This window comes from Muntiacus reevesi, chromosome 19, assembly GCF_963930625.1.
Source record: "Muntiacus reevesi chromosome 19, mMunRee1.1, whole genome shotgun sequence".
Classification (NCBI taxonomy): domain Eukaryota; kingdom Metazoa; phylum Chordata; class Mammalia; order Artiodactyla; family Cervidae; genus Muntiacus; species Muntiacus reevesi.
In genome coordinates, this window is record NC_089267.1 from 9,032,826 (window position 1) to 9,056,699 (window position 23,874).

A 23,874-nucleotide genomic window follows, 5' to 3' on the forward strand; every position below is an offset into this window, starting at 1 on the left:
GATTTCTTCACACTTTAGAGCCCTCAGGAAAACCTCTCTGACGGACAGGCCGTTTTCCCCATCTCTCCGCTAGTGTTGGAGAGCAAGTAGAGGCAGTTGCAGCATTTGAAGGTGAAGACACAGTTGCATCCTTCCCTCACAGATGCCTCATGCCTCCCCTTGTCCCTTTGAAGGTCCTGTCTCACCAACTCAGGGAGACAGGCTGAGGAAATCAGAAACTCAGTTGGCTGTATCTTGATGACGAATAAAACATTTCTCCACTTAATTGTGTATTTAAAACCAAAGAACCTCAAGTCTTCTTTCCCTTTAGGAAAAAGTTTCAATGTAATGTAATTCCTAGCTGTAATCTGATTTCTCTCTCCATGTACCCTTCAAACAAAATATATTTTCCATGCCCTTACTGGTGCTTCAATTGCTGTCCGTAGCTGACAAAGTTTGAATAATTAGAAATGAAAAGGTCAAAATACGAATATGATGGAAGAAATATTCAACTAGACTTGACCAGTATTTACAAAGCACTTGCTTTTATAACATACCAAGATATATTTTAGGGAAATAGCAAAGATCATCCCAAACATAGCTCCTGCTCTAAAGAACATTACACATTAGGGAGGGAGACAATTCACATAAACAGTTATTTTAAGGAAAAATGTGGTGAATGCTACAATGGTAATTGTCATAGCTTATATTTACATATACCTTCCAGATTAAAAAAGAAGTATCAAACACATTATTATGCTTACTCTTAATAATAACCCCATGTGTAGACTAAGTATTAAGTGTAATTGAAAGCGAGTCATCGAGGCTCCCAAGATGACGAAATGCCTGAGGTCACAGTGTCAGTGAGTCTGCCCGTCAGCTCGCCTGACATGTCCTAGGCTGCCTAGCACACAGCATGGAGCAGGAGCTATGTGGTCCTACCATTTTTTTGTGTGCTGGGCACTCTTCTTGGTGTGGGGGATGTAGCGGTATGTAAAATGAACAGAATCCTGTCTTCAAGGAGGATGAATGGTGAATCCATAATGTAATCCGAAATTTCTTACTTTGCATTCTATTCTTTCTTTTAACTCATGCAGTAAGTAACAACATACAGAGGTTTGGCAACAGAGGAGGTTAATCTTCATGGGGGTGGCTATGGGGGCCCTTGCGGAGGGTGTTTTTCTTCCTACCACCCAAAACCTGATTGATTTTTTAGATGTGCCATATTATTCATACTCCCTTTTGGAATTTTTCAGGTGCGCAGGTTTTCTGAGGCATTCTTTTGTTTTGAACATCCAAGAGAAGCTGCCATTGCATACCAGGAACTTCAGTGAGTAGCACAAATCCAGTTTAAATTATTTTGTTTCCTTTAATATAAGATATCATCTCAGAATTTATCATGGCAGAATATACAATATTTACAGCAAAAGAAATGAGAATTTGAAGTTCAGAAATCTGTTTAATCAAATGTGTTTAATCTTGTGAACTGCTTCATGGAAGACCCCTGCCTTCCGTAAAGGAGCACACTGTTAACCCCATCCCACACATGAGATCTACCCACCCCTGGGAGTCCTACTGGCCCTGGTGCCAGCCTTCCATCTGGTCATTTTGTATCTTTATTTTCACAGGTCAGAGTCTCTTACCTTTACAAGTATGCATTGCAGGTTCTCATAAGTAGTCTGACTGGCACTTCTTGCCGTTATATAAAAGATCTATAATTCAAATATCCAGAGTAGATGCCTTCCTTTTTCCCTACTGTGTATTTTTAGATCTGGTTTTCTTTGGCTTTAAAGAATATTTTGAGGACATTATGCTGAGTGAAAAGAAGTGAGACATAAGAGAATAAATTATATATGATTCTGTTCATATGAAGCTCTGGAACACATAAAACTAAGGTGAAGTTAAAGTCAGGACAGTGGTTGTCTTGGTGTTGACTTGGGCTGAGAGTTTGCCTGGGATGACATTAGAATGCTGTCTAGACAGGTGGAAATATTCTGACTGTGTGTCCACTTGTCAGAACCATACAGCTCAGGTATATTTGTTTCAGTACCTGTCAACTGTAGCTCCAAAGAGAACGGTAAATAATCATAGGGTGTATGAGTGGAGGTCCAGACAAAGCAAGAGGGAAAATGCTCATTGTTGATGTTGATGGGATTATTGTGCTTTTCTGTGTACTTTGATTTGTTTGGGAAATTTTTCATAAGAAAAAGGTTTTTTTTAACTTTTATATTAGAAAATTATATACCTTTTTTAAAATAGCTGTTGTGTTTGTCAGTATGTGTTAAGTAAGCATTAGGAACGGAACACTTTTTTTCAACATTATCATCAAATCATTAGTAGGCATTTGAGCTTTTGGTCTTTCTCTTCTATGTTCTCAGCTAATTAGGAAGTTCATATAGTAAGTACAGATAAATCACTTTGAAGTAACATTTGTCAATAAGCCATAATTTTATAAGTCAATAATTTTCATTGTAGCAGGTTTTCTCTCTGAGCCAGGAGCTCCTTTGTCAGGAGCTTGTGCCTTGAGTGGTGGGGAGCCCATGACTGATGAGGGGCCAGTGCCTGGGGGACTATGCGGTGGAACTGGTGTGATTATCTCAGTTGCAGTCTGACGTGAGACATGTTTTTCAGTGCGCAGAGTCATCTCCAGATGTGCACCGCTATCAAAAACACTTCCTTCTGCAGCTCTCTCCCACCCCTGCCTATCGAATGTAGTGAATTAGATGGAGATCTCAATTCATTACCTATTATCTTTGAAGATAGGTATTTAGATTCAGTTACTGAAGGTAAGTGTAATCTAACTAAAATATGTAAGCTATGTATCATTGGCAGTATATTCTACCTGCTATACATAAAGCCATTCCTTAATGTGGGACTGTTTTCCCCCTCTAGTTTTATTTATTTTTGAGGATATTAGAAAGTTATAGTCAGAAAAAGTAGTTTTAATCATATGAGTCTTACACCTTGTCTTAAATCTGAATTTCTTTTTCTTTGGATAAAAGACTTAGATGCACCCTGGATGGGAATTCAGAGTCTTCAGAGATCAGAGTCCAGTAGAATGGATAAATGTGAGACTGAAGAAAGTGCTCTAGCTGGACTTTCCAGCCCAGAGTTGAAAGTCAGACCTGCTGGGACCTCCAGTTTTTGGTCTACAGAAGGTGAAAAGCAGCTAACAAAGTCTCTAAAAGGAAAGAATGAAGAATCAAATAAATCCAAGGTTAAGGTTACTAAGCTCATGAAAACAATGAAACCTGAAAACACAAAAAAATTAATAAAACAGAACTCTAAGGATTTGGTGGTTTTGGTAGGCTACAAATGCTTGAAAAGTACAGCATCAAATGATCTCTTTAAAAGCTTTGAAGGCAACCCTTCACATAGTCAGAAGGAAGGTCTGGACCCCACAATATATGGATATAATTTTGATCCAAAGACCTACATCAGACAGACAAGTCAAAAGGAAGCTAGCTATTTGCCAGCTAATACAGAGAGAACTGAACAAAAGTCTCCAGATATTGAAAATATGCAACCAGACCTGTTTGATCCTTTGAACTCTGGCAGCCTAAATCTTTGTGCAAATTTGTCCATTTCAGGTAAACTTGGTATCTCCCAGGATGATAGTGAAATTGCACAAGTGGAACACAGTGTGGCATCCAGAAGCTCATCAGACGATTGTCATGATCATCAGTCTGCACCCACTTCAGGAGTTAGGACAATTGAAGTTAAGCCCTGTAATAAAGACTGTTTCAGTGGAGAGAAAGTAACTGTTAAAATAGGACCTTGGACAGAGCTTCAACAAGATGAAATATTTGTGGATAATTTACAACTGCCCAACTTTGAGTCCTTAGACTCTAACGGTAAATCTAAACCTACGGAAATAACACTTGAAAAGGAAGCTTTGCAGGAAGCGAAGTGTCATTCTGTCGGAGAATCGTTAGCTAAGTTAAGAAATAATCAACCTGCTTCTACAAGAGAATACCACCTTGTAGTGAGTGGAGACTCCATTAAGTTACCAGACATTAGTGCCACGTGTGCCTCATCTCGGTTCTCAGACTCAGGTGTGGAAAGTGAACCAAGCTCTGCTGCAGCGCACCCAAACCCTGACATAGTCTTTGAAACTGCACAGGGGCAAGGTCTTTACATCAGCGAAAGGTTATTTCCTCAGCTTTTGATGAAGCCTGACTGTAATGTAAAGTTTTCACTAGGCAGTCACTGTACTGAGAGTACAAGTGCTTTCAGTGAGATCCAGTCGTCCTTAACATCCATAAATTCTCTGCCTTCTGATGACGAGCTGTCACCTGATGAAAATCCTAAGAAATCTGCTGTATCTGAATGCCACCTAAGCGATAGCAAAACTGTGTTAAATCTAGGAACAATTGATGTGCCAAAATATGATGATAGGAAAAAGTCAAGTATTATTCTGCAGCAGCAGAGTGTCATATTTTCAGGGCATTCGGACAACGAAACTATAGAAGTACATTCCTTAAATTCAAGCACTAAAGACCCTTTACAACTTGTTTTTTCAGATGAAGATACTTCCAGTGATGTGAAAAGTAGTTGCAGCTCCAAACCTAACTTGGACACTGTGTATAAAGACTCCCAGAGTCCTGATAAATCCAGTGACTCTGTAGGAACCACAGTTCCATTAAGTTCAGAACTGGCTTGTTTAGGCACCCCTTGTGTCGTTTCAGGTTCCGTTTCCACCAGGGCAGATAGCAGTGAAGATAGAACTGTGAAAAGAAAAAATAGCAATGTATTAAATCCCAAACAAATGTGTTCAGAAGCCCCTGCGGTTAAAGATGAAACTTACCTGGATACAGGTGATGCTTTTTCAGCCAGTCTTGATATGGTAAAGCAAGGGCTTGTGGAAAATCATTTTGGCTGTCAAAGCAGTACGGATGTTTCCGACACATGTGCTATTAGCTACAGCCATTCAGTTAGCCCTCAAAAAGAAACTTCTGGAAAAGAAATGAGTAATCCTCAGCAGGAGCAGGGTAAAGATGAGGAAGAGGAAGAGCAGGATCAACAAATGGTTCAAAATGGGTATTATGAGGAGGCAGATTACTCCACTCTGGAGGCCGCAGGAGATGCTCACTGTGCAGACAGAGCTGACCTAGGAGAAGAAAGACTTGCCAAGTCTGAAAGACTGGCCAGCGACTATCTGAGGGATGGTATAACCGTGCCTACTGTCTGTACTTCTGGCTGTCTGTCTTTCCCGTCTGCACCACGAGAGTCCCCTTGTGGCGTTAAGTACTCTTCCAAGAGTAAGTGTGATGCTATTACCAAGCAGCCAAGCAGCGCCTCCCACAGCTGCACCTCATTGCTGTCCTGGTACGAAAACTCGCCAAAGCCTCAGATACAAGCGTAAGTAGTGGAGCGTGATGGCACATGCTGCCAGAGAGAGAACATGTATATATCTTTCTCTGGAAACATGCATATTCACATTCTCTGACTTCTGTAATACAGAAAGTATTTCTTTGATTAGCTGTCCAAAATGGAGAAGTGAACTCAGTATGCTCCTTGAGACAGAGCTGTAGATTCCTGTATGATTGTCCTGTTCTATAGGTTGTACATCCCTGATACTACTTTTTCATTGGTAGTTGTGTGGTAAAAGTGTGAAATAGTTGAGCTTAAAACCCTTTTTCACCGTCAATACCTCATTTCTCCCCCATTTACTCCCAGACAGAAGTTAGGTTTTTTAAGGACATCTAGCAATTAAGGACAATATTAGTTAATTACTAGAAACTTCCTCAGCCTACCAGACTCGGATTGCCTCAGCTAAGTCAGTGGTTCCAGAATTGAGATTTAATGGTCCAGTTTAAAAAAAAAAAAATCCAGAAAAATTTGAAGATGACATAGATTTACTAGTATGGCACTCTTTTCTACTACCTTACTCCAGATCGAATTATAATCCCTAGTGTATAATATCTAGGTTTGGCTACTGTAGGTTTTTAAGTTCCCATATTATTCTGATGTGTGCACATAAGTGAGATCCATGGTGCCTACAGCTAGTGAACCCACTGAGATGAGAATTTATTGTTATTCAGTCACTCGGCCGTGTCCAACTCTTTGTGACCCCACAGACTACACCACACCAGGTTTCCCTGTCCTTCGTGATCTTCCAGAGTTTGCTCAAACTCATGTCCGTTGAGTTGGTGATGCCATCCAACCATCTCGTCCTCTGTCGTCCCCCTCTCTTGCCTTCAATCTTTCCCAGCTTCAGGTTATTTTCCAATGAGTTGGCTGTTCACATCAGGTGGACTCAGTATTGGAGCTTCAGCTTCAGCATTAGTCCTCCAAGGAATATTCAAGGTTGATTTCCTTTAGGATTGATTGATTCAACCTCTTGCAAGGGACTCTCAAGAATCTTCTCCAACACTGCAGTTGGAAAGCATCAATTCTTCAGTGCTCAGCCTTCTTTATGGTCCAGTTCTCACAGCCACATATGACTTTACAGACCTTTGTCAGCAAAGTGATATCTCTCCTTCTTAATATTGCTGTCTAGATTTGTCATAGTTTTCTTCCAAAGAGCAAGCATGTTTTAATTTCATGGCTGCAGTCACCATCTGCAGTGATTTTGGAGCCCAATAAAATAAAGTCTTGTCACTATTTTCATTGTTTCCCAATCTGTTTGCCTTGAAGTGATGGGACTGGATGCCATGATCTTAGTTTTTTTAATGTTGAGTTTTAAGCCAGCTTTCTCACTCTCTTCTTTCATGTTCATCAAGAGGCTTTTTAGTTCCTCTTCACTTTCTGCCATAAGGGTGATGTCATCTGCATATCTGAGGATATTGATATTTCTCCCAGCAATCTTGATTCCAGCTTGTGCTTCATCCAGCCCAAGCTTTCGCATCTTATATTCTGCATAGAAGTTAAATAAGCAGGGTGACAATATATAGCCTTGACATACTCCATTCCCAATTTTGAACCAGGTGAGAAGAGCCTATTGAAGAATTATAATGTGCTAGGAGGGGGCTTCCCTGGTAGCTCAGCGGTGAAGAATCCACCTACCAATGCAGGAGACACAGGTTCAATCCCTGGGTCCGGAAGATCCCCTGGAGAAGGAAATGGCAAACCACTCCAGTATTCTTCCCTGAGAAATGGTCATGGACAGAGGAACCTGGCAGGCTATAGTCCATGGGATTGCAAAGAGTTGGACACAGAGTGACTAAACAGTGACAGATGTGCTAAGAAGTTGGAGGTTATTTCACCTCCTGGCACCTCAGTCTCTTCCTGAGTCAAACATGAAAGCAGTATTCACCCAGTGTGTCCCCCTCAGTTTAGTGTTCAGCAGCTTCTTTGAGTTTTACTTTCATCAGCCCAAATGATATAATATTAAAATAGTTCATAATTTTTCATGTTCTAAATCCCCAAGTTAAATAGATATGTCTATGCCAATTTTATTTAATCACATCCCCCCTTAGTTCTATTCTTTCTTATTGATATTTTTAGAGAAAAATACAATTAACTTAATTTACTAAACTTGATACCTGCCATTCTCACCAGTACACTGTGTAGAATAGTGCCTTCTTTTCCATTTATGCAAGATTAAAAAGGAGCAAGGGACTTCCCAAGTAGCTCAGCTGGTAAAGAATCTGCCTGCAATGCAGGAGACCCTGGTCAAAACCTGGGTCGGGAAGTTCCCCTGGAGGAGGGCATGGCAAACCACTCCACTGTTCTTGCCTGGAGAGTCCCCATGAACAGAGGAGTCTGGCAGGCTACAGTCCATGGGGTCGCAAAGAGTCGGACACGACTGAGTGACTAAGCACATATAGCACAAAAAGGAGCAAGGAGGGTAAGATTTGGTCACAGGATCAGCATCAGACTGTTACTCTTTGTGTTACTTCTCCCAGCTTTTCTGTGCATACAATGTAAAGTTCTGTAAAAAGCATAACTGCATTCCTAATATTTTCTAGTGGATTTCAAGTTTAAAAGAATATTTTTAAGTGATGTTGGGGTGTAATTACTCATTGTATTTGGTCAGTGTGTACTAAAAACAGGGATGGAACCCAGGTCTCCTGCATTGCAGGCAGAGTCTTTACCAGCTGGGCCACCAGGGGAGCCCTAATAAAGAAAATCACTGTCTAATTTCTAAATCATTTAGGTGATCCCACATATTCAGGATTTTACAATCAAATATTTCTGGGTTTCCTTTTCTGTAGTTCTCTAAATTCAGCAGATTATCTTTTTGGTTCTAAAAACTGAATGTAATACTTAGTAAAGAATATCTTTTATAACATTTTGCTTTAGCTTCCTTCAGGCAAAAGATGAATTGAAGCAACTTAAACTCCCTGGGTTCATGTACAGCGATGTTCCTCTGCTGGCATCCTCAGTCCCTTATTTTTGCGTGGAGGAGGAGGAGGAGGACCATTGTGAAGATGGAGTCCATCTCATTGTCTGTGTGCATGGCCTAGACGGTGTGTAACATCTGTGGATGTAACCCGTACCAACTCAATATTTTCTTTTCCTAGTAGATCTCGTTTAGTTTTATTTAATCCTTGACCTGAAAAAAGAGTTCTAAATTGCTGATATTAATTATCTTAAATTATGTCTTATTTTTGTGAGTATAATATTATATTTTTTTTAAAGCAGATTTTCCATGAAATTGATATCCACATGCCGACATTTTGCTTATATTAACTTGGGGTTTTTCTGTCTGCTCTCTTATTGTTATTTTCATCAACTGTCACTCATAGCAATTGTTTTGTCTCCCTTTGGTTGTCTTTCTGCTCCTGTCTAGCTTGGTGCTTTAAATTCTATGGATAAGAAAAATCAATACCTAAGAATAAAAGATTCACTGATTAATAAGGGCATAATTTAAATTCTTAATACCTGTTTTTACTTGCTGTAATTTTATGACAGCTATTTTGGTTACTCAGCAGCTTATTTTTCTTGGTTAGGAACTGCTTTAGAAGATACCAGATATCTCTAGACTAGCAGAGTATTACTGTGTTATAATGTGATTCTGTAATAACAAGTAACAAAAGATTTTACGGATTATAAAAATGCTAAAGTGAAGTCTCCCAGTCGTGTCTGATTCTTTGCGACTTCACAGACTCCTGTCAGGCTCCTCTGTCCGTGGGATTCTCCAGGCAAGAATACTGGAGTGGGTTGCCATTTCCTTCTCCAGGGAATCTTCCCAACATAGGGATCCAACTCCGGTCTCCCGTACTGCAGGCAGACTCTTTACCATCTGAGCCACCACAGGTCTAAACTAGTAAATTCTCATTAAATTGGAGATTTTTAATTAAAAAAAACAACTGCAACTCAAGAAATAAAATACCTCAAATACTAACCTCTTTCCTTTACCTAATAAAATATTCATAGAATTATCCTCCAAGAAAAGTTTCTTGGCTTAACAGAATCTCTGATAAAGCCCTCTTTGAAATTTCCGAGAAATTTCCAAGAAACACTATCCCATGTTAAAGAAATTGGTCCAGAATAATAGGAAAAAAAGATGGAATGGAGCATATTTTATTCCTTGAAGTTAACCTAACCTTGTTATTAAATCTGAAAAAGATGTAACACCCACACTCCAAAAAAAAGTGGAGCAATCTAACTAGATATACTTAATAAGACTCCAGTAATATTGTAGAAAAATGAATTAGTTAATTGATTAAATGTCTCCCAAAACCCTCCAGCAAATGAATCAATATATTAAAGTAGCTACAGTAAATAGAATTTAGTTCCCAGAATACAAAGATAGGTAAATATAAAGAAATTTATTAATAAAATATATTAGTAAATCAAGTAATGTAAAATTCAATATTCTTTTCCAGTTATGACAAGTAAGCATCAAACTTTAAGCCTTAAATAGCACTAGTCTAATTCATTAATGTAATTAAACATGTATACTTACAGCTCATGGAAAACACATACCTAGTAGTGAGATGCTAGAGGCATTTCTTTTAAAAATCAGGAATAAAACAGTTAATTCTGTCTGTTCATGACATAGCTAAAAGAAGGGATAAAGTAAAAATGCAGCAATTGATAATGATATGTATATATTCCTAAGTAAGCCAAAAGAACTAACTGAAAAGCCACTGGACTAATTTTAAAGGTACTAATTATTTATATTTATGTGTTATATATGTATATACTAATTATATTTATGTATGATAGCTGTTATAAATATTTTATATTTATATATACATCTTTTAAGTTAGTAATTAAACTACTTTAGATTATTTACATAGATTTTTATTTCTATTTGTCTGACCTAGTACTGCCAAAGAAAAACTCAATAGACTAAATCGAAAATGCACTCGTTTGGTTAAATGCTCATGCGAGAGTGATGGTGATGAGTTGGTCAGTTGGTCGCTCACAGCCACCATTGCCAGTGGTCAGCAGAGCATGCGCTGACCGTGAGGCAGACACAGGGGGAGCCGGGATGGGCATGGGGAACTGAAAGCATCGTGCAGCCAGACCTCTGGAGACACAGGCTGTTGGCGGACATTGTCTGCTGATGGCGATCAGCTGTGACATGAACACTGTGGGTTCTGGTACACAGGGTCTTGTCTCTTCACAGCTGACTTAGGCCCTCCACTTGTCCTCAAGATAGTTAACAACCTGTGAGGATGCGTGCTGCATCTTTTGCTTTATCTTGTCCTTTAGACAGAATTTTCATTTTCTTCGTTTTCTAGGTAACAGTGCAGATCTCCGATTAGTAAAAACTTACATTGAACTTGGGCTGCCTGGGGAAAGAATTGATTTTCTTATGTCTGAAAGAAATCAGGTACAGTATATCTGTGTTTTCAGTGAAAGCACACATGCTTCTACCAGTTTCTACCTAAATAGTGCTTACTACAAAATGTCTATAGTAGTAGAAATAATTTTTCTGATTTCTGTGAAATTTAACATTCATGTCTATCCTAAGGAATTGAAAATGATTTATAACTCAATTTATGAACTCTTTACATGTGCAAAATTTCTAATATTTCACATTTCTATGCAAATATTTCATTAAAAATTAAACAATTTTAAATAACCTTATGTTCAGTTCTGATAGTGGGCTAAACAGTTAATCTAAACAAAGTATTAATGAGAACACTGAGTCTTTTTTTCTGGAAATTCATTGCTTGTTCATTTTAGTATAATGAATATTACATTCACTAACTTCTCTAAAAAAAAACTGGTCTTTAACCATATTTTCAGTACCCAAATTAAAGGTAATGTTTATATTCAGTTTTTCTTGTGTATGTCATGTGTGTGTTTTGCTTTTGTTTAGAATGATACTTTTGCTGATTTTGATAGCATGACTGATCGCCTTCTGGATGAGATAATACAATATATTCAGATATATAGTCTAACAGTCTCAAAAATAAGGTAACTTTTCTAATTTATGTAATTATTTTTATGTATCTATGAATTATAGAAAAATTACACAGAATGTCTGGAAATTTTTTGTCCTGTTCTAAAATATAGGAGACAGTGATTCAAATTAATATAAAGAGAAAAAATTAAAAGATTTTAGGGAAATACTACATATTGTATAATTCTGTTTATGTGAATTGTCGAGAATTGGCAAAATTATATAGAGAGAAGTAGATCAATGATTACTTAGGACTGAGGGAGGAGGAGATGGAGGCTGATGTAGAATGATGTAAAGAATGTAGGATTTCTTTTAAAGGTGGTGGGATGTTCTAAAATTTTTTATAGTGATGCTACACTACTCTGTAAATACAATCAAAACCATTGAATTATACACTTTTAGTGGGTGAATTGTATGGTATATGAATTATATCTCAATAAAACTGTTCCCAAAAAGAAAAGTTGTAGGGAGATATATGTAAGGAAATGAAACTGTAAGAATATTTTCAGTGTCATGACTATACTTTGAGAGTGTACTCATGGGTATAGTATAGTATACTGTGTAGTATACTGTAGTATAGTATACCCAAGCAGGAGATGATGATGAACCCAATGTGTCTCATTCTTTAATCACATGTTGTGAGTAGACATGGGAGAGAGAAAACTAATTGTTTCTTCTAGTCCAGTAAGATAAAAAGAAAAAATTAAAAATAATCTTGCCTCAAAAAAAGAGTAGAATAAGCTGATGGTAGGTCAGAGGAGGAGGCTAGCTCTTTATACTATAGGCCTTTGTAAAATCCATTTCCAGTTAGTATAGAATAGGGACGAAGAGCAGAGAGAAGCAGGTTTTTATCTGAAGTCATTTTTTAAAAACAAATTTCTGTTAGAATATGGTGAGAGATGTGAGTATGTTGTCGGTGGGGAGAAGAGATTGTTTTCTAATTATTTTTGTCATTTATGAATTTTCATTGTTTGCTAAGTTTTCTGTAGTCATCTTGTATTCCTTTTATTAATTTGCTATTTTATGATGAGAAAGTAAGTCTATTGTTTTCATTTTTTCATTCATCACAAGAGTATGGCTCTTTTAGATTAGATTGTCAATTGTAGTGAGCTATAAAATCCAGAGGCTTGATCTAGCTCATTGAGAACTGTTTGATATCAGACTTGCCTTCCCAGCTTCAAGAAATTTGTCAGCTCCTCCCTGGTGGTTGTCTATAAGCCATTGCTGAGACAGCTCTCAGGCTCTCTTCTTTCCATGTTCATTGTCCCCAGGGATGCATCTACTGTCTATTCTAAAATAATGGGAAGCAGAAAAGGCTCTGAGTTTTTTTTAGGCTCTTTTGATTTAAACTGTTCCTTCATAAAGATGAAATCCTCTGTATTAGTTATTATTTTGGTATAATCTTACACTTCAAGTACAAAAATGCATGTATATTTCATGTGTGTTGAAATGTGTTCAGTCAAAGAGCTCCCCCACTGTGGAGTGTGGACCAAAAATAAGAGAAATAGGGATGTAATGTCTCCTAAATCATCCTCACTGATACGTTTTCATTATTTTGTTTTAAATCATGACTTAACAAGTAAATAATTGCTGTGTGTACCTAAAAAGGAAAATTTATCATGTAGTCAATGCGTTACTACTTTTTAAATGTATTTCTAAGCAGTTACAAACTAGGAGCAAAAATTTTCTGGTAAGTGATATCTTTTTTCTGTAGATTAAATATACAAATTATATAATCATAGGACTTTTTTGCTGTTTTCTCACATTTCCTTCAAAATGTAAGTTACATCATTTCAGAGTATCAAATCATATAAACATATAAATGTATAAAATAAAATATATAAAATAAAACATATAGAATAAAATCATATAAACATATAAACAGTTTTAAAACATATTAGAAAATTTTATATTCTTAGTATTTCAAATCTCTGTATAGTGATAGCAGCTTTGACTTTTGTTTTTGAAACTAATGCTATGGGAGAAATGTCATTTTTTTTCTCTTATAGCTTTATTGGACATTCGTTGGGCAATTTAATAATCCGTTCAGTGCTTACAAGACCACGGTTTAAATATTACCTCAACAGGCTTCATACCTTTCTTTCACTTTCTGGACCTCACCTTGGTACACTCTACAATAGCAGTGCTCTTGTTAATACAGGTAAGAAGTTTTATTGTTCAGTATAAAAAATATGGCCTGGGGAGATTTAAATCCAAATTTAATATTTTCCAATGTTTATCTTAGAGCCAGTTTGTCTCATACTTGGAATTTCATGAAACAAAAGATGCAGCTATTTTTCTGTTTTGTCATGCATAAGAAATAAGCTGATAAACTCATTTCAGAAAATGATATTCTGTTGAGTTATTTGTCAAGCCACAAGAGCATTTTTTTCTCTTTTTTTCATTAAGTGTTTCTTTCAGTAAATATTAGTGTTATAAACAGGCTATTCTGTTATTCTATTAGTTGAGCAGATAACAAATAAATGACTATAATTAACATAAAGTTACAAAATGTTTTATATAGAATGTTAACTCTGATTTTGATTTGATAACAATAAAAGGATATTATGAGAAAATAAATTCTAAACTTTTCAAAGAAATTAAAAATTAAGACCTCAATTTTTATTAGAATAAATATTCTCACTAAGAAAGATCTTATACTTTACTTGCCCTTATTTGACTTTTTTTTTTCCCTTAGAATTTTAAAATGGCTTTTCTAGTATAGTCAATTGATTCTCATTGAAAGAATAAATTAGGTTTCAACCTAATTTTTTTCATCAAGCCTTGAGACTCTTATTTCCATTTTCTCCTCTACTTCTTTCATTGACAAATAAACCACAACATTTTCATTTGAATCTCATTTTTAAGGGTGGTTTTCAGAATCTGGCTTGTTCTAGATTTTTACAGTTTCAAAAAGAGGGCAAAAGAAAGTTGAAATGTATAAATAATACAAAATAGAACCCAGTATGAGTAGGACGCAGTACCTTGAATTGGTTTCTTTTCAATTTCTTCCTTTACTAAACTTTTCCCCAGATAGGATTGCAGTTAGCAGCCTTAATCAATTAAAAGTTTTTTTCTTCTTTTCCTCATTCACCTCAGTAATGTTAGAATCAACAAAAGTAGAAATGACTTTATGACTGTAAGTCTACAGTCTTGAAAACCAGCTCCAGAGTGATTGAGGTTTCAGTTAAGTGGAAGGTGCACTTAAATACAGAAAACTGGACTTCCATGGTGGTCTGATGGTTAAGAGTCTGCCTGCCAATGCAGGGCACACCAGTTCGATCCCTGGTCCAGGAAGCTCCCCCATGCCACAGAGCGGCTGAACCCATGTGCCACAGCTACTGAGCCCATGCTGTAGCGCTTGCATGCCTCAGCATAAAGTACCCCCCAGCTAGCCACGAGAGAGCCCCGGGCACAGCAACAAAGACCCAGCACAGCCAAAAATAAATAAATAGAGAAGTATCTTAAAATAAATGCAGGTAACTGATAATATAAAGACATACAATTAAATATGAAATTTTAATTATATTCAGTGTTACTAGAAAACATCAACTAATGGCTCATCCCGGAAGTGAGCTTTGATTGCTCTAAAGCCTCAATGCTCAGGCATGTGGAGCTACTACTGTGTTTGAAGTTATATCCCCCTTCGCTTCATCTTAAAATGAAGAAGTATATCTAAAGGTGTAATATCCCCAAATTTGTTCTTGATAGACCATTACCTGTTTAATTACAGAATCAGATAGAAATAGGAAGCCTTCTGTCAATGATCTGTTAATCCATCGTTAACCCCAGTGTGTTTGTGTTTATATTCATTATCAGAAAATGGAAATATTTTGCAAATGCATTTTTTATTAACCAACAAAATGCTAATTCGAGCCGTATCATTTTAAAGTAAAATATGTATATTAAAATTAATAACCTTGTCATATGGTACTATATTTTCCAGTTTATAACTCTCACATGTCTCATACCATTAATAATTTTCTAGGTCTGTGGTTTATGCAGAAATGGAAAAAATCAGGTTCTCTTTTACAATTGACATGTCGTGATCATTCAGACCCTCGCCAAACTTTCTTATACAAGCTTAGTAATAAAGCAGGTAAGTATATAGTAGCAGTTTTAAAAACATGCACTTGAAAACCTCTTTTAAAATAAACCTTTAGCAAATAAATTAACAACATATCTTTCTGATGATTAAAAAACTATCAACTGGTTGTAATTTCTTAATGAAATCGACTCATAATTAAAACCAAACAGTTGATAGCATGATTTAATTTTTTATATGGTTGTATTTATTTTTTGTGAGTTGCACAGCTATTTTGAGATTATCCTAAAAATTTTAACGTTTATAGTTCATACCATGAGTTAGTTTTTGAACCAGGCCTCTGTATGTCCTAGTTTTCATGTCTGCTCCCAACCCCAATCTTCAGCCCTTGTTTTAAACTGCCATGTATTTTTTTACTTTATTATTATAAATATTTCTGGAAAATGTGAGAAACTAATGGCTACCCACTCCAGTATTCTCGGGGCTTTCCCAGTGGCTCGAATAGTAAAGAATCTACCTGCAATGCATGAGACCTGGCTTTGATCCCTGAGTTAGGAAGATCCCCTGGAGAAGGGAATGTCAACCCACTCCAGTATTCTTGCCTGGAGAGTTCCATGGTTAGGGGCTATAGTCTATGGGGTCACAAAGAGTCAGACACTAGGGAGCAACTAACACTTTCACTTTCAAACTATTAGTAGTTATTTCTTCTACAAATTCTGGCCACTGGATGAATCTGGTAAGACATCTCATTAAGTGAAAGAAAGTGAAAGTGAAAGTCACTCAGTTGTATCCGACTCTTTGTGATCCCATGGACTATACAGTCCATGGAATTCTCCAGGCCAGAATACTGGAGCAGATAGCCTGTCCCTTCTCCAGGGGATCTTCCCAGCCTAGGAATCAAACCGGGGTCTCCTACATTGCAGGCAGATTCTTTACTAACTGAGCTACCAGGGGGCGTTAACCAGTTATTAGATATTGCATGAATATTGCATGAATATTCTGAACTTTTACTCCCAGAAGCCCCCAATAGTCTTTCCCCATCCAGTCTCACTCTCTCTAAGTGACCTCACCTCTGACCTTTCATCTCTCCCTGACTTACTCTCTCCTCATGCTCACATCTTCCCGGCACGCTCTTTACACTGTGTCCTTTGAAATCTCCCCTTGTGGAGAACAGACTGCATTCATCTGTGTCCTCTACACAGCCCATTGATCTCTGCATCCTGCAGAGTCCCCCAGCCCTCAGTCCCCAGCTCCCTGCTCCCCCTGGCGACAGAGCAGAGGAGTAGCACACTTCTTTGCTGAAGGGCTAGATAGTACACATTCTGACTTGTGGTCCATGGGGTCTCAGTTGTAACGACCTAACATACCATTGGAGCACAAAAACAGCTGTAGCCAACACATGAGCTGATGAGTGTGGCTGTGTTTCAAACAAACTTTATTTATGAAAGAAGTAAAAAGGCAACAGTCCAGATCACACAGGCCACACTGTACCACCTTTGCTGTAGAAGCAGCTGGACTTCTGATTTCTTGTTACCAAGGCCCACCTAGAGGGGGAGCATGTCCTCTTGCTCTCCATCCCAGCACAGCAGTTATTCCTCCACCGTCCCATGAAACTGCTTCCTGTGAGGCTTATCCCACCCAGGCTCCACTGCCTTCTTAAGTATGATGACCTCCTGCCTGGTCCCTCCTTGCATGGTCAGTGAGAACTTTGATAGGAGTTCATTGACAAATATTTACTGCAGTTATGCTTTAGGAAAAGATGTTTTCTTGAATCTTAATATGCTTAATCCTGGCATCATTTTTGGTAATTCCACAAGCAGCTCTTTAAATGGTTCATTAAGCATTAAAGAGCCTTTCTCAACCCTGGTAACGTTCCATTCCACTCCGCTGTGAAACCGCACATGGCTACACGCTACCCTGAAATTTCAACCAGTTTTTCATTCTGTCACTAATATCCTATCATCTTTGAACACACGCATCCTTTGCTGTAGTCACGTCATACATGTTTGTGCTTCCTGCATTCACTGCTTTTTCTACCACCATTCCTCCCTGTGACTGCACATCTTTGCAGAACTAATCTTCATTCCTGAAATTACACTCCATACCGTCACCTATCCAGAGCTTTCCCTGATGCCCTGTCTGATTTAATGTTCCTTCCCTGTTGGCTCCGATGGTAAAGAATCAGTCAGCAATGTAGGAAACCCAGGTTCAACTCCTGGGTTAGGACAATCCCCTGGAGAAGGGAATGGCAACCCACTCCAGTATTCTTGCCTAGAGAATTCCATGGACTGAGGAGCCTGGTGGGCTAAAGACTGTGGAGTTGCAGAGAGTCAGGCATGACTGAGTGACTTTCACTTTTCACTTCTGTCAGAGTACCCAGTATATACCTTCATATCCTAAGTCTTCTGTCTCCAGACAGACCTCATTCCAGTCCTCATTTACCTGCTAGATACCTGTGCTTACATTTCAAACTAAGTGTGTCTGAAATTGAACGTTTTCTTCTGCTGCTTCCTCTTCTTTCAACCTTTTCTAAATGGTACTTGTCCTCTGGATGACTTGGTGTGAAACATCTCAGTCACATCTGTGGTGGATCCTGCTTCATTGTGTACACCACATCCTGAATTGTGAGTGTCATCTCTGAGCTGCTCTAACATTACATATGGACATCTTTTATCATACTCATTACAGCTTATCTCATGTCAGTCATTTTTATGTCTCTTGGCCTTTTTTCCCTGAGTAGGGTCTGTCATGACAACCCTTTCCCACCCCACTCCAACATGTACCCTCCCTCAATACTACTTACAATACCCTCAAGAACCACTTAGCATACTTCTTCCCAATAGGTGTTCGCTACAAAGCCATTAAATCAATGAATGATCTTTTCAATGTTATGTTCAATACCCAAAAGCAGGTCAAATGTTGTATGGTAAGCTGAAAATCAAACCCATGTTTCTTGAGTAATTTAAACTAGTAAACTTAAGCCCTAGCCTTTTAAATTTATTTTTCATCTTCATCTCTATTACCATGTCCTCCTCCTGCTCTTGAAACATTTGATATGAACACCAGGCAGATTTAGTCATTGAATATAGCCCACTTCATTTGAGTCTTGCTTTATCCTTTTCAGGATTCTGCCTTAAATACTGTTATGAATGTGAGGAAGATAATTGGAAATGGTTATCTCATGTGTTATCTGTTATTAGAATCCAGGAAAGAAAGGTTCTTCTTTTTTGGTGAAGTTTTATGATTTCGTTTCTAAGGGTACAAGTAATGAGTTATTCACAGTATACAGAAGTATATGCTTGAGTCACAAAATCACAAGATATTCCTACAACATCACATGGTTCTCACGAGAGAAAAACTTAGACTGACTAGAAACATTGTGTGTAGCTATGGAGTTTGTACCACTGCTGCTGACAGGATATGTTGTTGTTATTCAGTCACTAAGCTGTGTCTGACTCTTTGTGACCCCATGGCCTGCAGCATGCCAGGCTCCTCTATCCTCCACTATCTCCTGAGGAGTTTACTCAAATTCATGTGCATTGAGACTGTTGTTTTCTCTGCCCATCTCATCCTCTCCTGCCCACTTCTCCTTTGACCTTCTATCTTTCCTAGCATCAGAGTCTTTTCCAGTGAGTTGGCTCAGGTCACCGAAGTATTGGAGCTTTAGCTTCAGCGTCAGTCCTTCTAATGAATATTCAGGGTTGATTTCCTTTAGGATGGACTGGTTTGATTTCCTTGCAGTCCAATGGACTCTCAAGAGTTTTCTCCAGCACCACAGTTCGAAAGTATCAATTCTTTGGCACTCAGCCTTCTTTATGGTCCACTCTCACATCTGTACATGACTACTGGAAAAACCATAGCTTTAACTGTATGGACCTTTATTGGCAAAGGGATGTCTCTGCTTTTTAATACACAGCCTAGGTTTGTCATTTCTTCCTTTTAAAGAGCAAGCGTCTTTTTTATTTCATGGCGGCAGTCACCATCTGCAGTGATTGTGGAGCCCAAGAAAATAAAGTCTGTCACTGTTTCCACTTTTTCCCCATCTATTTGTCATGAAGTGATGGGACAGGATAGGAAGTATACAAAAGGCAAACTGAATGTAAATGTTCCCTGGGGTCTGTGTATCTATACTGCATTTTACAAAGTAACATTTAATTAGCAATAGTAATAATAGCAGGGCTTCCCCTGTGGCTCAGCAGTAAAGAATCTCACTGCAGTGCAGGAGATGAGAGTTTGATCCTGTTGGGAAGATCCCCCAGAGAAGGAAATGGCAACTCACTCTAGTATTTTTGCCTGAGAAATCCTATGGATAGAAGAGCCTGGCGACCTCAGTCCGTAGGGTCGCAAAAGAGTCAAACACAACTTAGCGACTAAACAATAACAACAAGAACAATAATAACAACATAAGAAAAACATGAGAGAAAGTATAACTGTAAAATTTTACTGTAAACATTCTGTAATCCATGGCATTCCCCTCCCAACAGATATTTACATTACGTTGTAAAATTATTTGTAGACCTGAATAGATCTTTTGTGCTTGAATTCTTTTTTAAGAATTAGTTATAACTTTTGCTTACAAGTTACTGATTTATTATTTGCTTTATAATGTGTGGCAGGACTTTCATCTCACCTCTGGTTGTACCAGCACTGTTTGGGAGTCAAACTTTGAGAGCACACGTGGGTACTAGTTTTAGCAGAAACACTGACAAGTTTACTTAATCTAAATAACACTCAGTTTTTCCAGTGGTACAATGAGTACAATCTTTCTCACAAGACCATTAAAGGTTAAACAAGATAATTCATATAAAATGATCAGCATTCTGAATAATACAAAACTCAGTAAATATTAATTAGTAAAAACACCTCTAAATGAAGAGGAGCCTGAACTAAAATAATATTATGGATTTATAAATCTGTTTGGGGAGTGTTTTTTAGCTGAACTGTCAATATTGCTAGCTATAAAATTATGCAGATGACTTATGAAAATGCTAGCCTGTCATACCTGTGACGTGAGAGCCCGGTTGCCCCCTTTACAGCTGAGACACAGACATGTGAAGCGGCTGAGCGCCCACTGCCGCCCACAAGCCTGTACCAGCCTGCACGGCCAGGCCAGCCTGTGCTGAGCCAGGACCACGTACTCGCAAGGGTTTGAGAAGACTTTTCCAATTTTAGCTTTAAATATCAGCAAATATTCATTAATTTGCTTTTAAATTATAATATTGTCATAGGAGTTGGAGCAAGTCTCTCCGAGCTGTTTTTTCCCTTTTTTTTTTTTTTTTAATCATCTCAATGAAATATGAGTAGTCAATTCCTAGGAAAGCTCTACACCTGTATATGTACATATAATTCTTTATTTACAAGATAGAAATAGGTGGGTTCACATCAGAAACTTTTAAGTAAATATTAATAAAACAGGAAAACATAGAGCAGCATTTACTTAATGGATTTGCTTAGCCAGCATGCCATTCTCAGCTTTTTTAAAACAGGAGCCCTGCTGATAACTGTTCTGTTATACTTTACTCTGCTAAAGCTAAATACAAAGTCTCGGATGCCTTGGTCCGATTCTTGCTTCTGTTTCGTCTGAACGGCCAGTTTCCTTCTTTTGAGAAAGCCTAAAATCATCTGTCTAAAGCAAAATCAGACTCCTACCCTCTTCCCTTTTTTATTTAAGCAAGGCCTCCCCCGTGGGTCTTCATTTTGTGAAAGTCTTTTTTTTATCTCTGCAACGTATCATTGGGTAATAACTTTGCTTAATCAAAAGCTAGAACTAGAGCAATATGGAAGGTAAACTGTATCTAGATTAGGTGACAGCAGTACTGAATGGTCAGGATCACAGAGAAAGAAGGGTCAGGGGTGCTCCCCAGCATTCCATGATGAGGCCTCAAAAATAGCCACAGTACAAACTATTCATTGTTAGAATTTCAAAAACCAAATATCCTTATTTTAAGATCTTCCTAAATACATCTGCTTAGACTCTCTTTACCAGCTGTTGAATTCTGACAAATAAAATATAACAATTAAAGAAGTCTCTTGCAGTACCACTTGGGCACAAAATAATTTTTTCTTACAGCAGATTAGAGAGATGTTTAATAATAGGTTTGACTTGATTTGTAATTAACATTTGTGTTTTGTTTCTGAAAGTATAAGAAAGCATCAGCTCACATTATTTTAAGCGAATTCTTTCAAATGTGTTTAAAAATACATGAGTAAAAATAAGAACAATTTAATATTGTGTAGAATATGTCCCTTTAGAAAACACAGGATTTCTCACCCTCTCAGCACTGGGTATTCTGGGCTGAATGTTGTTTGTTGTCAGGGTCTGTCCTGTGCATTGTAGGATGTTCAGCAGCATCCCTGGCCTCTGCCCAATAAATAGTACACACACACCTTAGCCCCTCATGTCCTAGCCCCTGCTTGTGAGAAACAGCATTGTCTCTGGACACTACTAAATGTTCCGTGAGGTGCGAAACCACCAGTTCAAAACTGCTATTTTTGTCAATTCCAGAAAATAAACAGAAATGAGTCAGTATGAATTGCTTTGTGCGTGCATCCTAAGTCGCTTCAGTTGTGTCTGACTCTTTATGACCCTATGGACTGTAGCTCACAAGGCTCCTCTATCCATGGGATTCTCCAGTGAATTGCTTTAAAGATCATTAAATTTTTCATGAAAAACAAATGAGCAGTCAAAAGTATCAGGAAGACTAAAAAATGAAGATGAAATTTTCTATTATAATGTTCATTCATACATAAGTCATGTAATTATACAGTCCAGAAAAATTTTGAATATTTACTTTTTATCTTTTTCTTGGCAATCCTGAAAAGCAGATAAAATATTTAGAAACTTTTCTAGTTAAACGGTCTCACTCTACAGATGGGAAAGAAGTATTACTTTACCAAGTTAGAGGTAACTTTTCAATCAAAAATTAGTCACCTTGGGCTGAGTGAACGTCAGTGGACAAGGCTGTCTTTGAGCAGGTAGTCAGTGCAGGTGCAGAGAGGATGAACCTACAGTACAAGGCTCCCCAAACACGGCCTTGAGATGTGTCCGTCAGCTGGACTTTGCTCACATGAAGTGCTGCCATGATTCCCACCAGCACTGCACCTTGGGGGTCACCGTACTTCCTCTTTGTGCTTCTGCCCTCTCTAGCCAACACTGCTACACAGGAGTGGAAACAAAGACTCAAAAGAGGGGCCAGAGTCTGTTTCACTTGGCTAATGCAAAAAGCAGGCCTTCCATACAGGATGCTCAGTGTCAGTAATAAATACATTGTTGTTGAAAACATGTTATTAAAATAATTCAATTTAAAATGCATTTTTCAAGTACAGTGCCTTTTTAAAGTACAGTGTTATCTTGGAAATCACATTTTAAAATACAGCAGTACCGTGTATCTATATCAGTGTTGGTGTCTTTGATTGTATTTATTTTATCATCATGGAATCAGAGAGCTTAAGGGTTTCTTGGACACCCCCTCCTCGTCGTTTCTTGGTTTGCATACGTCCACTCCACCAAGCTGCCTGAACCTAGGAGACACCAACCCTCCTCAACGCACCAAGGATCTAAATCTAATGCAGTGATTCTGAGCCTGAATGCCATTATTTCTGTAGAAGCACAGCAGAATTTCTGCAAAGAGTGATTATTTGGGAAAATATATTTAAATTTTAATTTAATGACTATAATTTTTATAATATAAACTATAGAAATAGAGTGCCAATAAGTGGGGTGGTAATTGGAGGGGAGCATAAAGTCCAAGGACAGATTTGTTGAGTGAGTGACATTTTTTTAACATGAGAGATATATAAGATTTTACATACTGGTAAAAATTTTAAATATGCTGCTGTTTTGAGAAAACGTATAGAAATGACCATTACTGAGCAAGACTGCCACGGGCTATGCAGCATCATTGCTGTCAGTGTGATGGGAGTGATGCCCCCAGAGCTGTGCAGTGTGGTTGCCTTTACAGAGGACACACAGGCATACATGTTGCTGCTGCTAAGTCACTTCAGTGGCATCCGATTCTGTGCAACCCCATAGACGGCAGCCCACCAGCCTTCCCCGTCCCTGGGATTCTCCAGGCAAGAACACTGGAGTGGGTTGCCATTTCCTTCTCCAGTGCATGAAAGTAAAAAGTGAAAAGTGAAAGTGAAGACGTTCAGTCGTGTCCAACTCTTAGCGACGCCATGGACTGCAGCCTACCAGACTCCTTCGTCCATGGGATTTTCCAGGCAAGGGTACCGGAGTGGGGTCCCTTCGGGCATATATGTTAGGTAATAGAAAAAGCCAACTCTGCTGTTACATGGCTGGTTTCATGCAGCTCAAGATAAAATTTCAGTTAACAGTGTCAGATTTAGGAAGCACAGCACCTAAGGTAACTGGGTTAGAAGTGAAAATGTGCCATGGGATGGTGGCTTTCACATTTTTTGGCTTGTTGACACCTTAAAAGAATTTTGAAACAGTTTGTATCCCCTTGTATAATTTTATAGTGATACCTACAACTATTTTCTATAATTTTAAATAGTTGCAAGGGATATATTTTCTGGCATG

At 38.0% G+C, this 23,874-nt stretch overlaps 1 protein-coding gene across 5 annotated transcripts in view; it reads left to right on the top strand.

Moving 5' to 3' along the window:
* The window catches only part of FAM135A (family with sequence similarity 135 member A), a 160,786-nt gene that overhangs the window by 127,247 nt on the left and 9,665 nt on the right, over positions 1–23,874 (top strand). For 4 of the 5 annotated variants that reach the window (XM_065911358.1, XM_065911357.1, XM_065911359.1 and 1 more), the window contains 8 exons: positions 1,236–1,309; positions 2,611–2,765; positions 2,982–5,340; positions 8,227–8,393; positions 10,620–10,711; positions 11,204–11,301; positions 13,297–13,448; positions 15,276–15,386. In XM_065911358.1, the coding sequence (XP_065767430.1) occupies positions 1,236–1,309; positions 2,611–2,765; positions 2,982–5,340; positions 8,227–8,393; positions 10,620–10,711; positions 11,204–11,301; positions 13,297–13,448; positions 15,276–15,386 (3,208 nt within the window). The remainder of the gene's footprint in view (positions 1–1,235; positions 1,310–2,610; positions 2,766–2,981; positions 5,341–8,226; positions 8,394–10,619; positions 10,712–11,203; positions 11,302–13,296; positions 13,449–15,275; positions 15,387–23,874) is intronic. The other variant, XM_065911361.1, reaches the window with a different exon arrangement.